This window comes from Stegostoma tigrinum, chromosome 22 (assembly GCF_030684315.1).
Source record: "Stegostoma tigrinum isolate sSteTig4 chromosome 22, sSteTig4.hap1, whole genome shotgun sequence".
In the NCBI taxonomy this organism is placed as follows: Eukaryota; Metazoa; Chordata; class Chondrichthyes; order Orectolobiformes; family Stegostomatidae; genus Stegostoma; species Stegostoma tigrinum.
In genome coordinates, this window is record NC_081375.1 from 14,879,122 (window position 1) to 14,895,994 (window position 16,873).

Here is a 16,873-nt window from a genome sequence, read left to right on the forward strand (position 1 = left end):
TGGCATGTGGTGCTCAGATCTGCTCACAGTACTCAAAGCTTCACAACATCAGAGCTTGGCTGTCAGTGATGAAGTAATTGAAGTCTGGGAAGACACACTGGGAATATTGCAGCAGGAGACCAGAATGTGAGAAAAGTAGACACTCAAAGGAGCATAAGATGATTAGAGAAATAATGAAAGAAGTTTTAGGGAAAGATGCCATCATGAAGGGATCGGAATTTTAAAAATTGAGGCATTTTCTTTAAAATGTACCTCAGCAGGTCAGCAAGGACAGGAGGGATGGGTGAATGAGATTTGGTGCAACTCAGCAGAGGGGTTGCAGAGACCTGGATGGTTTCATGTTGACAAATCACAACAGTCTTAATTAAATGTACCAATGGGCTCTCCCATCTGCATAAGTTTTGAATGGAAAGGCAATACCAAATATTCTTTACTTTGCAGATCTTCTGATGCGCCTCCTGACAAAGAACATGATTGAAGAGCACAATAGAACATTCCCAGATCCTTGGCAAGATTTGGGTGAGACGAACGATGAGAGATCACCATGTGTTCTGGGAGTTATCCCAGTCATTTACTATAGTGTCCTGCTCTGTCTAGGGTTACCTGGTGAGTGCACACATCATCCTCTTCACATCGATCATTTCAATGGCATTGAGAATTTAAATCTTGTTCAAATGAACATTCGGAAGTACAATTTAGCAATGTCACTTGTTCTGCTGAAGACAGAATAGGCTATGCAGCCACAAAGATTTGCATTTACATAGCTTCTCTAATCTATAGACACCTGTCAAGGTTCTTTATGGAAGTTAAGTTAGAAGAAATAGTCAAAAGACATTCAAGATGAAGTCAATCAGTTTTTTGCATGGCAAGGGGAGTCAAGGGTTACAAGGAGCAAGCTGGGAAGTTGGACGTGAGGCGAAGTTGGATCATTTTAAACTTTTAAAGGAAGATGCTTCTGATAGGTTTGTAGCTTCCTTAAGAATAAAATTGCTTCTACTGATGAGTAAAACAAGAACATAAATTCAAATAATCACATCAGCATTAAAACAGAGATTTGAAAAAGAATTGATTCTCAGCATGTGGAATTTTCTGCTGTGGAGGGGTTAATAATTATAAGATTTATACCTTCTTCTAACCAATGAATCTGCAGCATTCTTATTAAAAGTATCACATCAGTACATCAACAGTCAGGCAACAATGTTCTGTATTCCTCTAAGGCACTGTGGCATTTGTTTGCTGATGATTTTTTAAACTGATGGACATTAACGCATCATTTAAGTACTGTACCGTACTCACGTGTGCTGGAATATTAAATTGGTCTGTAAATCCAATTTATTGCAATGCTCCACTGAGCCAATGGCAGAACATGTGGTGAAGCCAAATCGATAGCTTGCCAAGTATTAGGCATTTGAAATAGGTCACAGATGATGTGAAGTAATAAAATAAATGAAGGCAGCAATCTCAGCTTTCAGACAAATGGATATAACAGTGAACACTGCAATTCTTTTCTAAAACTTTATTTTTTCTTCAGGCTTCTAAAAGCCATAATTGGTGAAATGTATTTATCAACAAACATCTTGTTGGAACAACCAGTGCTAACATTCATGAAATTAGATTTGAGGCCTCACCAAGATGTCTTTGACTTTGTGGATAAGTGCTACCGAGTCCCAAAGCACAGAAGATGTATAATGGATGCAAAAGTCATGTAATGTTCCAGGTTCTGGCAGATACATTGATAATTTCCCTTTCTAAATCTATAACTGAATTTATATTAGCAGTTCACTGGTGTTAAGGCCTCAGGCCCAACCAGATTAATGAGGAATGAGGCACATGAGTTCCATTTAATGATTTACCATATTATACATAGATTTCACTCTACAGCCTGAGCAAAGCATAGGTAGTGTTGCAATTTAACTCTTCAATGTGAGCAATGTGCCAACAATAGTCTGCAGAAGATAAAATATATACAACATTTAGCTGATCAATTCAGTTACAATTTAATCCTTCCTTGTTGAGACAGCTGGCTTCCCTCTGGCTGCAGGATTGGGTGCTCGATTTCCAATCATTTTTCTACTCATTCTTGGGGTTGACCTAGGTTGTTAAATTATTTTCTAAATCCCGTCTTTAATCCAAAATATCCAATGGGACTTTGAGTTTGGAGTGAAAGCCTATCCTGACGTGTTAGCATATTCCAGGTTTCTCTTGTTTTAGCTTGTACCTTTCCCCATGTTTTTATGATTTCCTTGTAACATTACATCCTTTGTTGACAGAGGAGGAAGATGAGCAACAGGCCTATTTCACATTTCCACCTCTCCTCTTACCGTAATTAGCAACCCCTTTCTCTCTTGTTCGGGATACTTTCACAACCTGTTTCCCTCACTCCACCTCCCCTCTCCTCCTCCATCTCTGTCAACAGCATAAAAGCCATCAATTTCAGTTCTGCAGAACAGTCATATTGGACTCAAAATGTGAACGCTGTTTCTCTCTCCATGGATGTTGAGTTTCTCTCACAATTTCTGTTTTTATTTCAGATTTCTAGCAGCTGTATTTTGCTTAATCCTGCTTTCATGCTCAATCCCTTTCATACTAAAAAATAGAATACCATTAATTTCTTGATTATATGCTGTACCTGCATACTAACTAATTGTGATTCTTGAACCAGAATATATAAATCCCTCTGCATCTCAGAAGTCCTCAATCGTTCTCCATTTAAGTAATACTTTGTTCTTTTTTATTCTTCGTGCCAAAGTTAACTTCAGAATTTCCCACATTATACTTCAACTGCCTACTCACTCAACTTATCTATCTCCATCTGCAAACACCTTGTGTCTTCTTCTCAACATACCTTCCCATCTTTAATAAAAACTGAAAGTATGGGAGAAGTCAGCAGATGTAGCAGCATCTATGGAGAGAGAAACAGAATTGATTTTTTGAGTCCAATGATATTTCTTCAGAGCTTTGACTTTCCTACCCAATCTTGGTGCTTTCTGTGCATTTAGCTGTCATGCTTTCACTCCCCCCAGCTAGACCATTGATGTAAATTGTAAAAAGCTGATGCCCCAACACAGACAGCTATTGGATGTTTCTTATTACCTCCTGCCAATCAGGGAAATACTCGAAGCCAGCAAGCCAATCTTCTATCCATGGCAATATGTTCCCTTTATATCATACTCTTGTATTTTCCACAATAACTCTTGATATGGCATTTTTTCAAATGGTTCTGGAAATCCAAGTACAGAATATCTAAAGATTTCCCTTTCTCCTTTATCAAGATGGCAGCAGGCTCCTCAGCCCAGAGGCCCAGAGCTCATTTACTTCATCCACTTTCCTTTATTTTCTTCCTACGCTTCTTTTTAATGTTTCTATTCATTATGATGCCTTGTCTTCTTTTACTGATTTCAGCAGAAGGCATATTCTCCTTGCCCAGGCCCACTTATGAGGTGGCTTCCAAAGGCCCGGAACGGCGGTATAGGCCTGGTGTCTGGTGGGGCGGTCTACTGGAGTGGTGGTCTCCTGGTGTGTTAGTCTCCTGGCCTAGCAGCGTTGTCCTGGAGGGGCAGTCTTGGCCTGACCTGGTGGTCTTGTCCCAGCGTGGAGGTGTCATTTCATCATGGAAGTCATCTTCGGCAGCTTCCGGGTCTTCCAGCAGCCTGGGGTGTAGGTCTAGTCATGGCATGGAGGTCTCATCTTGGCGTGGACGTCTCATCCTTGCTTCGGTGCTGGCTTCCGGCTCTTCCAAAGGCCCAGTGCGAAGCTCTAGTCCTGGTGTAGATGCCTCATCTTAGTGTGGTAGGGTGGTTTGGGCCTAGTGTGGCACTCTCGGCCCGGCCTTTGTGGCGTTTTCAGCCCTCTTTTCCAGCACACCGTGAAACCAGGAGCTGTTAGTTGAACTGTGATGAGCTTTTTCTTTCTTCTTATTTAGGACTTCTGTCATTAACTTGGGTGCCATGGCATGGCGACTTATAAAACCTTTCACTCTTTATTTGTAAAAGTGCACATGACGATAAATTGCTATTCTATTTGATTATTGATGTTCTATTATCCACAGCACACATGACTCCATCAAAGAACTTCAACAAATTGGTTAAAAATGATTTTCCCTTGAAGATACCATGACAACTCCTACCAATTACTGAGAGATTTTCTAAGCCATAATTTCTTTTAAGATTGATTTCAACATAGCTGTGGCCTCTCGTTTTTCTTCCAACAAGAGAATAAGTTCTCACAAATGTTTCTTCTCCAAATTATAGCACTTTGGTCTTTGTTGTTAACTTCAATTTTGAAATCAGGTCAATGATGAGAAACAACTGATATGTTTTCAGCCTTTTAGTACCTACTCGCTACAACTAACGAGCTGTCATCATTAGCTTTTAATTACTTAACGTACAATTTAGACAACATTTGTTCATGAACAACATTAATAATTTACATTGCTTTAATATCACAGACTTATACCATGTCTAGGTTCTGTGCTTGTTGATAGTGTTATACATAACACTCACGCAACTGACTGAATGAACACACTATACTGAACCCCATTGCTCTGGAACTGTGGCGGAGGATGAGTACAGATACTTTTGTGCTAAAATATCATACGTTGTGATGTCATGTAACTGTCTGAAAGGTACACTGTCTATCTGGTCTAGAATCTATATAGTAACAAACCAATCATCAACTAGTCAAAGCTGATTGGCAGGGACCCAAGAGGTGACAGTTAAAAATAAGGTACAGATAGCATGGCATTCACAAGTAAGTTGAGTCACTTTCTCTGCATGTCCTGCAGTCCATCTGATGGAATCTTACAGCAGAAGACACTGATCAAACTTGCCGTTGACTCAGAAACAGTGAACAGACTTCCCATTTCTGTTGCCAATATAATGTCTGTAAATTGCAGCATAATTCAGCAGGTTGGTGAGTGAACAATCGGCTTTAAAATTACACATACTCACAGAAATAGTTGGCCAAATGAGTCTGCACTCACAGTAATCCCTGCTCATTACATCTACTTCATCACAGTCTTTCAGTGGTATTGTCCTATTCCCTGTTCTCTGCTGTGCACATTTTCTTTTGAAAGAGTTTAAGGAATTTGCCTCAAACATTTTCCAGATGATGTTCAATTTGTCATGTTTTCCTTCATTCATTTTCAGTCCTGGGAATATTGCTGTCAACAAGTATATAAAGACAAACTAGCATTCTCTGTTTCTCTCTGTCTCCCTCTCTATTATTCTTGATAGCAATGAAGTGGAGATAATGTTGTCACCAAAGACTGATTTCTGTAAAAATGAATGGTTCTGCCCAGCCTCTTTAAAGTACAGAAAAATTACATTACAGTTTGACTGCGAGTCCCCAGTAGAATTACAGATGCTTAATGACATTGGGAGAAATTACTATTCCTCAGGTGGCACTGCACTCGACATTGCTTAACTAAATTCAGATCTATCCTCTCCATGTTTAAACAAATCAGTTGTTGTTTATCCATACTGCACTCTGGACCATTGGAACTTCTGACTCAAATCAGCAGGAGATTTCTAAATGGCCTTTACAGGATGACATATATTCCATTTGTTAATGTTAAATTTCAGGCAATAGATGCTATTAACCTAACCCATTTAAAAGGGCAGTATCATTTCCTAAGAGGAGATCATTAAAGCGTCCTTAATGACCTCACTGATCTCAGATCAAAATGCAGAGGAAAATCATTTCAACAATGTTGTCAGCATTTGTAGCAAAGATTAAGAAAAATGTATAATGCCTCATCTAATGTTTGGGGAAATTATTTCCTGAGTAACTTCTATTTCTTTGGTTCCACTATATAAACTTTTGCACAAGTCGAATTTTTGAGATCAAACGTTTAATCATTAAGTAGAGGGGTCAACTTTTAAACCCAAATAATATTGGCATGGGCATTGAAGTCCACGGCAGGTCTTTGGAACTCCTGAACCACCAACAACATTGAACAAAATCAGAGATTGCTGGAAAAACTCAGCAGGTCTGGCAGCATCTGTGAAGAAAAAAAATCAGAGTTAACATTTCGGGTTGAGTGACTCTTCCTTAGAACTGGACCAGAAACATTAACTCTGATTTTTTCTTCCCAGATGCCTCCAGACCTGCTGAGCTTTTCCAGCAACTTCTGTTTTTGTTACTGATTTAAAGCATGAGCAGTTCTTTCAGTTTTTAACAATGACACTGACATTGATCGTTGGCTACAGTTTTGAATTCAGCAGGGAATGGCTGTTCCAGTCTTTCTTCCACTATTTCTGTGTTTAAAGAGAAATAAGGCAGTTGTGATGAAGACTCATACTCCATATTCCCAAAACTAGCACAATGTACATAGAAAGTGAAGGATTTTGGGTTGGGGGTATGGTATTGACTCTTATACACAATATTTTTCACATGGAAAACTACAGATTCTGGGGCCAAAAGTCAGGAGTCGGTTCCTGCACAAGTTAGACCATTACATGATTATATTAGGCACGTTTACCAGATGGTGAAGCCACATTGATGATTTAAAGTTCCATTGTTAGCCAAAAATTATATTTCCCGTGATGAACTGAAGGCATCTGAAGGCCAATTATGTTCTTGTGGGATTTAACATCAATAATGGTCACATTTGTGAACCAGAGTGTCAAGTGTAGTCTTGTTCTGCGCATGACTGACCTTCATTCTTTGCTGTTGAGTTCACATACAGTCATAGAGTTTTACAGCACTGAAATAAACCCTTCAGTCCAACTCACCCGTGCCAGCCAGGTTTCCTGAACTGAACTAGTTCCATTTGTCTACACTTAGCCCATATCCCTCTAAAGCTTTCCTATTCATGTACCTGCCCAAATGCCTTTTAAGTGTTATAACTGTACCTGCCTGTACCACTTCCTTTGGCAGTTCGTTCCACACATGCACCAGTGCATGTGTGAAAACGTTGCCCTTCAAGTCCCTTTTAAATCTTTCCCCTCTCACCAGAAACCTATCCCATCTAGTTTTGGACTCCCCTACCCTTGGAAAAAGACCTTGGCTATTCGCCTTATCTATGCTCCTCATGGTACTATAAGGTCACCCCTCAGCCTCCAATGCTCCAGGTAAAAATGTCCCAGCCTATCCAACTTCTCCTTATAAATCAAACTCTCCAGTCCCAGCAATATCCTTGTAATTATTTTTCTCTCTGTTCCCTTTCTGGTCTAGCAACATCCTTCCTATAGCAGGCTGACCAGAATTGGAAGCAGTATTCTAAAAGTGGCCTCACCGATATCCCTCCATCCCCCCAGACATCCCACTGACTGAGGACGGAAGGTCAGTCCTAAGCAAGGGGCTCACCTTTGTCCCCCCTACAACCACACATCAACGAATACCAGTCACGTGTGGACATAGAGCAGTTTTTCCACCGCCTTCGCCTCCACTCTTACTTCTTCAACTGGGAACCTAACCCTCCCTCCACTGACCCCTTCACCCGCCTCCAACACAAGTCTTCCTCCTGGACACCACCCCCAGGCCTCCTACTCTCCCTCGACCTCTTCATCTCCAACTGCCGTCGAGACATTAACCGCCTCAACCTCTCCATCCCTCTCACCCACTCCAACCTCTCCCCCACAGAACGGGCAGCCCTCCGCTCCCTCCGCTCCAACCCCAACCTCACCATCATACCCGCAGACAAGGGTGGCGCAGTGGTAGTATGGCGCACTGACCTCTACATCGCCGAGGCCAGACGCCAACTCTCCGACACCTCCTCCTACCGGCCCCATGATCATGACCCCACCCCCGAGCACCAAACCATCATCTCCAACACCATCCATGACCTCATCATCTCAGGGGACCTCCCACCCACAGCCTCCAACCTTATTATTCCCCAACCCCGCACGGCCCGTTTCTATCTCCTTCCCAAAATCCACAAACCTGCCTGCCCTGGTCGACCCATTGTCTCAGCCTGTTCCTGCCCCACCGAACTCATCTCCACCTATCTGGACTCCATTTTCTCCCCTTTGGTCCAGGAACTCCCTACCTACGTCCATGACACCACCCAAACCCTCCACCTCCTCCAGGACTTCCAATTCCCCGACACCCAACACTACATTTTCACCATGGATGTCCAGTCCCTATACACCTGTATTCCACATGCAGATGGCCTCAAGGCCCTCCGCTTCTTCCTGTTCTGCAGGCCCGACCAGTCCCCCTCCACCAACACCCTCATCCACCTAGCCGAACTAGTCCTCACCCTCAACAACTTCTCTTTCGATTCCTCCCACTTCCTACAGACTAAGGGGGTGGCCATGGGCACCCGCATGGGCCCCAGCTATGCCTGCCTCTTTGTAGGTTACGTGGAACAGTCCCTCTTCTGCACCTACACAGGTCCCAAACCCCACCTCTTCCTCCATTACATTGATGACTGTATCGGCACCTCCTCTTGCTCCCCAGAGGAGCTCGAACAGTTCATCCACTTCACCAACACCTTCCGCCCCAACCTCAAGTTCACCTGGGCCATCTCCAACACATTCCTCACCTTTCTGGACCTCTCAGTCTCCATCTCAGGCAACCAGCTTGTAACTGATATCCATTTCAAGCCCACCGACTCCCACAGCTACCTAGAATACACCTCCTCCCACCCACACTCCTGCAAAAATTCCATCCCCTATTCCCAATTCCTCCGCCTTCGCCGCATCTGCTCCCAGGCTGAGGCATTCCACTCCCGCACATCCCAGATGTCCAAGTTCTTCAAGGACCGCAACTTTCCCCCCACAGTGGTCGAGAATGCCCTTGACCGCGTCTCCCGCATTTCCCGCAACACATCCCTCACACCCCGCCCCCGCCACAACCGGCCAAAGAGGATCCCCCTCGTTCTCACACACCACCCCACCAACCTCCGGATACAACGCATCATCCTCCGACACTTCCGCCATCTACAATCCGACCCAACCACCCAAGACATTTTTCCATCCCCACCCTTGCCTGCTTTCCGGAGTGACCACTCTCTCCGTAACTCCCTTGTTCGCTCCACGCTGCCCTCCAACCCCACCACATCTGGCACCTTCCCCTGCAACCGCAGGAAATGCTACACCTGCCCCCACACCTCCTCCCTCACCCCCATCCCAGGCCCCAAGATGACATTCCATATTAAGCAGAGGTTCACCTGCACATCTGCCAATGTGGTATACTGCATCCACTGTACCCAGTGCGGCTTCCTCTACATTGGGGAAACCAAGCGGAGGCTTGGGGACCGCTTTGCAGAACACCTCCGCTCAGTTCGCAATAAACAACTGCACTTCCCAGTCGCAAACCATTTCCACTCCCCCTCCCATTCTCTTGATGACATGTCCATCATGGGCCTCCTGCAGTGCCACAATGATGCCACCCGAAGGTTGCAGGAACAGCAACTCATATTCCGCTTGGGAACCCTGCAGCCCAATGGTATCAATGTGGACTTCACCAGCTTCAAAATCTCCCCTTCCCCCACCGCATCCCAAAACCAGCCAGGTTCGTCCTCTCCCCCCACTGCACAACACAACCAGCCCAGCTCTTCCCCTCCACCCACTGCATCCCAAAACCAGCCCAGCCTGTCTCTGCCTCCCTCACCTGTTCTTCCTCTCACCCATCCCTTCCTCCCACCCCAAGCCGCACCTCCATCTCCTACCTACTAACCTCATCCCACTTCCTTGACCTGTCCATCTTCCCTGGACTGACCTATCCCCTCCCTACCTCCCCACCTATACTCTCCTTTCCACCTATCTTCTTTTCTCTCCATCTTCGGTCCGCCTCCCCCTCTCTCCCTATTTATTCCAGAACTCTCACCCCATCCCCCTCTCTGATGAAGGGTCTAGGCCCGAAACATCAGCTTTTGTGCTCCTGAGATGCTGCTTGGCCTGCTGTGTTCACCCAGCTTCACACTTTATTATCACCAATATCCTGTACAGCTGCAACAATGATGGAGCCATAAAACAGAGGAAACGGTCAGAAATCATGCGTCAATTGCACAGTGTAATTTCCACAAATTCAGCTTCATCTACAAAATGCACACTATCTTTAGGCTATAAGGTGAAAGGAGTCTTATTCATAGGAAGGAATACTTACCCACGTGCCTTCTTTCATAGGTGACAATGTTTAGTTTTACGTTCTAGACATCTCATCTTTTAAGCTATCTCAATGATTTGTTGATCACCTGTAGCTTGCAATGTTCCGCCAAGACACTTAAGCCACAAAAGCTCAAAAACATCACTGGAGTCGAAATGTTTTTCTCTCTACCAATGCTCCCAGGCCTGCTGAGTCTCTCCAGCATCTGCTGTTTTTGCTCCAGAAAGGCACGAGCTAATTCCACACTCTGTGTGGTAGCTCATGTCGGGCAGGGTGTGGCAATACAGCTGGCCTCACTACCTCTGACTTACCTGCTCAAGTTTCCATTCTGCTCCCTAGTTTGGAGACTATGTGCTTGTGATAGCCAGGTGGGAATGGGCTTGTGTTCAACTGGGAAAGTTGTAACTGAAGCTCAGTTTGCAAAAACTTAGAGCCAGAATTTCAGAGAGGTGGGTGCGGAGGAGATTTACCAGGATGTTGCCTGGTTGGAGCATTTTAGCTATGAAGGGAGTCTGGATAGGCTTGAGTTGTTTTCTTTAGAGCAGAGCAGGCTGAGGGGTGGGGGATCCTGATTGAGGTCTACAAAGCTCCGAGGGGCACAGACAGGATTGGTAGGAAGCAGCTGTTGCCCTTAGTTGGAATGATCAATAACAAGGGCCAGGTGTAGAGCGCTTTACAGGAAATCACATTTCTCCAAGAGGATGGTAGGAATGAGGAATGTGCTGCCTTGGAGGGAAATATAGGCAGGAAACCACACAATCTTTACAAAGAGTGTGAATGCGCACTTAAAATGTCATAGTATTCAAGGCTATGGGCCAATGCTGGAAAGATGGATTCGTGTAGACACGTTGGTAAAGAATTAATGGGCCAAAGGGCCTCTTCTCCACTGTATGACTCCCTAGTTCAATACGATCTGTTTAAATCCCTGTTCTTTAAAATGAAAAAAAAATGCAAACATAAGCTGTAAATGAATTAAAAGAATATACTCCGCTGGACTGAAATTAAAGAGAAATACTATAGATGCTGAAATAAAATCAAGAAGTGCTGGAGAAATGTCTTAACTTAACCTATCCCTGTGCAGTGGGGTCTACGCTGGGTACTTTGTGAGACTGATGAAAAATATGTGATCCTTGCTTCCTGATTTTGGAGAGATGCCAGATTAATACCACTGGGTCAGTCAGCAAGCCTGTCCACTGTCTTCCTCTAATGGTACCATTTTTGACACTTTCAAGTGTGACGTCAGAAGTATGATGGGGGAATTACTAGATTTTTAAATCTATACACACGTACATGGCTATGAAAATTCTAACTTCAAACAAAGTTCTGTCTGACTCTAATATCAAAAGCAATAATTCTCATTTACATAGCATCTTCAACATAGTAAACCTTCCAAAGAACTTCAAACAAAATTGTCAGACAAAACTTGACATTGAATCACAGAGAGAAATTAGAAAAGCTGACCAACAGCTTGGTCAGTAGCTTTAAGGAATGTCAAGGAAGAGTAAAAGGCAGTGGCACTAAGGGAGGGAATTCCAGAGCTTAGGGCGGTGCTTCCCAGATATTATCACACTGTCATCCCATTTTAAGCCTGGAAAATTATCAGTAAGATCTAACAGTGTGGCTGGGGATGGGTTGGGATCTGTGATAGTGCATGCCTGTAAGAGAGAGAACAGCTATTACAACACCTCTGACTGAAGCTATTGCTTCCTCCGAATCTGTCACCCCCAAGTTTCAGCTCGTGAGTCCATATGGGGTCCCAATCACCATCACCCTCCATCCTCCCCACTTTAAGAATCCCTGATTCAGAGCCTAAATGTTATTAGAGTCAACGTGGAAAATGGGAATGTGAAAGGGGCCAGAACTGGATTAACAGAGTCATTGATTTCTATAAATAATCTATACTACTACAGGTCAAGTGGGTTAAACTGGCAAAACAGGCTCATTAATAATCTTTGACAAACTCTTTTCTATTTTCCTTCTATTTTCTATTGTCAAGATTTTTAACCTCAACCCAAGTTAATGTGAGATGAGGAAGTAAATCTCCAAAAAGAGTTTGAAATATTGTTTTGCAAATTGCAATGAAAAGATCGGGGCAGTGAAAAGATTTGACAGACAATTTGCTTCAAACCCAGTTCACATGGTTGGCATGGAGTAATTTCAGCCCCTCCATGGCTTCCAGGCGATGGCATAGCACAGTGCCATCTGCAGCCTCTGTAGCTTCTGTTGGAACCTCACTGTGCTGCTTGTTCCTGTGTTGGTCTCTTCTCTTGTCCATTCATTTCCCTAAATCCACTGGAGGGCAGATCTGCCAAGTCCACAATGCAATAATTAAACATTTTTTTAAGGGTTTGGTTTTGTCTGCCACAAACTCTGGAATGTTAATCTTTCCAGGTTATCATTTGCTATTTTAAAAAAATTTGAAAATTGGATATTTTTAACTGAAAATCACTACAGTTAACTAAATGGAAAGTTGTTAGTGGAAATGGAAACTGATAATTAATCACAACACGACCAACAAAATGACATTTTAATACATCTTAAGCACCTACAAGCTATTTGGTTGATACAATCCATTAAATCCTGATTTTCCATGACTAAAGAGGAATAGACTCAATTGAATTGTATAAAAGGAGGCCATTCTGGGTCATTTGGAGCTTGTACTGGCTCCTGAAATAGCTATTTATTCCTAATCACTTGCTCATGCATATAATAATCCTGCATATTGTCCTTTCCAAACATGAGCATTGACTTAAGCCCTGCATGTACTTAGTCATTTTGTTTATTTCTTATCATAAAGTCACCAATCATTGGTCTTAATGTTTAGAATGGTACTACTACAGGGAGGCAATAGACTAGTGATATTATTGTCGGGCTGTTAACCCAAGTAATATTCTGGGGACCCAGGTTCAAATCATGGCAGATGGTGGAATCTGAATTAAACAAATACCTGGAATTAAGATTCTAGCGATGACTGTGTAAGATTGTTGGAGAAACCTAACCAATTCACTAATTTCCTTTGGGGGAGGAAACTGCCATCCTTACCTGGTCTGGCCTATGTGTAACTCCAGGCTCACAGTAACATGGTTGACTCTTAACTGCCCTCTGGGCAACTGGGGATAGGTAATGAATGCTGACCTAGGCAGTAATGCACTCATCCCTTGAATAAATTTTTAAAAAACTAAGATAATTCAAGGTAGTCATTGAGCGAGAATCCATTGTCTGTAAAAAGAAACAGTGCAGGAATTGATGTTGGAAGAGTGAGATTGATGATTTTCTCAATATCCTTAGGAGGACCAATAATCATTTGTAAGGAATTTTCCCTTGGAAGATTAATAGAATGGAATAAAGTCATTGGCTATGTATTCAAAGCAGGAATTGTGAAAAGAACAGAATTAATGGAATAAAATATTTGTTTTACTAAGTACACTCTTATTTTCTGGTGTGAAATAAATACTGCTATATATTTCCAGTTCATAGCAGAAATTATTTTGCCAATTGAGATTCACAGAATAGATGTGCATCGTAACTTATCAAAGAAACATGTCACATTTTGAATAGAATAAAGTCACTGCCTTTCTTCCAACAGCTACTTTGGATTTGTTTTGCAATCATGAAAAGTCTTGTGTTTAAAGCTGTAACACCAAGACATTAACTGTAAGGTAATTATTCTGAAACTAGTAACTCACTCCAGCAGCTCTGCTTAGAGGAGTAGAATTAATCTTCAGCCAGGCATTGTTAATGGGCTGCAGGAGCACTTCCACAGTGGAGACATTTATCAGATGCCTAGCGACAGTCACTGACTGAATTAATTGCACACCTCAGCACAGCAGATGTAATAGATGACTTGGATGATATTGGTGCGGGTTGTAAATTATGGAGGATGAACATTAGAATGGGCAAAAAGTGACTGCAAGAGAAGAAAAACATACATTACAAGTGGTGAGGTTGGAAAGCACATTCTGCAAAGGATGAAAGCATAGAAGGCCTGCACATAAATTTCAAATGAGAATAGCAATTGCTTGGTATTGAGAGCAGTTTGCTGTCAGTAAAGGTGTAATTAGAGTTGGATAGAACTGAATAAGTGGCAATATTTAGGTTTGAAGTTCCTTATATGCAATCTTTAGCAAGACACTGTTGCAGTTCAGTAATGCCTGCAGTATACTGGCTGATAACCTATGACCCTTTATTCTAAGATGATATAATGCCAACAGATAATATACCAATTGTGACATCTGCCCTGTTACACAAAATGCAGAATCATTCGCTAACATGCTCTTTTTGCTTTCAGTAAACATCCTGAATGTAATTGTCCTCTCACGGCTAGCCATCAAGACACAGAAATCGTCGTATTGCTACCTCTTGGCCCTCTCGGCTTCAGATATCCTCACTCAGTTTTTCATCATATTTGTCGGCTTCATTTTGGAGACAGCCATTCTTCACCGTAAGATCCCTGCTACAATGGTGCATACTGTCAGCATCCTGGAGTTTGCCGCCAACCATGCCTCCATCTGGATTACTGTGCCAATGACGATTGACCGTTATTTTGCTGTGTGCCACCCACTGAAATATCGCATGGTGTCATACCCTGAACGCACCCATAAAATAATAGCGACTGTCTTTGTCATTTCTTTAATCACAGGTGTCCCATTTTATTGGTGGTCTGATCTTTGGCGAGTGAGTAACCCGCCCACTAGTCTCGATCAAGTACTTATATGGATGCATTGTTTCATTATATATTTTATTCCATGCACGGTATTTTTGATTGTAAACTCGTTGATCATCTACAAACTGAAAAAGAAGAAAGCATTGACAAGTCGTTCAGGTAAAACCACAGCCATTCTCCTGGCAGTTACCACCGTCTTTGTCATCCTTTGGGCACCTCGGACCATTGTTATTATTTATCACCTGTACGTCGCATCTGTCAACAAGAACTGGAAGGTTCACCTGATGCTTGATTTGGCCAACATGCTGGCATTGATGAGTACAGCGGTCAACTTTTTTCTGTATTGCTTTGTGAGCAAGCAATTTCGTATCACAGTGAAAGAAGTCATCCAGTCACTCTGTAAGCAATGAGGGGACACAACCCTCTTTCACAACTGCAACCCGTGGGAAATTTTGGGAAGATTGACTTGTCTTGAAATATTACATGTTACAAAATGTGGTGAAGGTATATTTAAACCAACAATGAGTCAAAATGTTGTCACAAGCGAATGCTTTGTTGCGAGGTTGCATGTGAATCAAAACAAAAATTCATTTCCATATTTCAATATTCATTTCAATCTTTTAAGACTCCTCAAATGAGACGTACCTTCCAGGAGAATGTAGAGGTGAGATTGAAACAAAATGCATTTGCAACTCTGAATTAAAGGGGAAGGGAAGTGAATTTGCCCACGTCCCATTCTGTAGCTGATTGTCAGTTTACATTCAACCAATATTTTTTGGCAGAGGTTTAAGTATTGAAATAATTTATATCAATCTAATCAAAATTTTTATGGCACACAACTTATTGAAGTGCCATCATGAATAAAATTGAAGCTTGAGAAATTCCAGTTCTTCAAAAGAAGCTTGCATGTGTTTTTGCATGTTAACCTATCCCAAGGCACTTAATTAACAATCCCACAGTTGAGAGTTTCATGGCTTCTTAGTAAAGCAGCATGGAAACTGACCTGAATTACATTTAGCAAACAGATTTGCTGCAAAGGTTTTTTGGTGCATTCCCAGGGAAGCAAGATAAGCTTATAAAAGAGAAATCCACAGAAAGTCATGTTGATAGGATTGGGAGGAGCTTTGTGTGAAGCATATACACTGACATAGATCATTCGGCCTGAATGTCTGATTTCTGTTCTGTATATTTGAAGCAATTTATGCAACATCTCCTGTAGAGTCCTCCTGGCCATCAAAGATGAAAAAAAAATAGAAGTTCTCAAAACTGAATGTCTGTTCCTTAATGAGCAACCCTTAATCATTCAAAGCACTGATGTGATCTGCCAGCTCTTTAAGGCAGCTCAGTATTACTACTGTGATTAATGTTCTGAATGCCTGTGTAAATGATGCACTGGATTAACTTAGATCTGCAGTTTCCTCTGTGAGCACCACATCTACACTGCATTTGAGAATACCGTCCCAACAATGTCGCTTGCCTCACAGCCATTGGAGGTAAGATTCCCCACTCCTCATTTGACAGGAAATCCAGCCTCAGAGATCAGCTGACCAATCTGATTGGCCAGAGGGTCTGATCCAGCACTTCCACTCCTTGGACCAAAGTGCCAGAGTCCACAGGTCACTCTTTCCTTTCGAGAGAAAGCGGGTTTAGGATTTGTGGAAACAGGAGCTATCTGGAGGGGAGCAGGCCTGTCTAACCTTCACAGAAGAGATGGTGGTGGCCACAACTGATACGGCTATTGCTGAGGCCAAGGCTGATGGCTGGTGCTGAAGCCACTGATGCTGAATCCTCTGTGACACATCTGAGCACCGTTATCCTGTTGTCACTAGATAGTCCTTGGTGTTCTAGAGCCAACCCAGGGTTTGTTTTAGTGACTCAAAGGCAGATGGCACAGCAGGGTGCCACAGAACAATGGCATCATAAAGCAGGATAGCAAACAATGACTCTTGTAATTTCTGCCAGGTTCTTGAGGGAGTGGACATTATGCAATTTTGCAACCATCTCCAGCTCCAGCTGGAAGAAAACAGTGGCATAAAAGTTCATGACAATTGGCACATTCACAGCCATTAGCACCTCACCCTGTTCTGGGTTTACATTACGGCACCGGTGGGTGGCAGATTTAAGTGTGGATGATCTTACTGGAGCATGGACAATATG

At 42.7% G+C, this 16,873-nt stretch overlaps 2 protein-coding genes across 4 annotated transcripts in view; one reads left to right on the forward strand and one right to left on the reverse strand.

The window, feature by feature from the left end:
• Nucleotides 1-16,873, reverse strand: part of btbd17b (BTB (POZ) domain containing 17b) — a 134,438-nt gene that overhangs the window by 65,118 nt on the left and 52,447 nt on the right. The gene's annotated exons all lie outside the window — the stretch shown is intronic.
• gpr142 (G protein-coupled receptor 142) lies at nt 471-15,126 on the forward strand. The gene is made up of 2 exons (XM_048555640.2): nt 471-606; nt 14,342-15,126. The coding sequence occupies exons 1-2, from the start codon at nt 471-473 to the stop codon at nt 15,124-15,126; spliced, it is 921 nt and encodes a 306-aa protein (XP_048411597.2).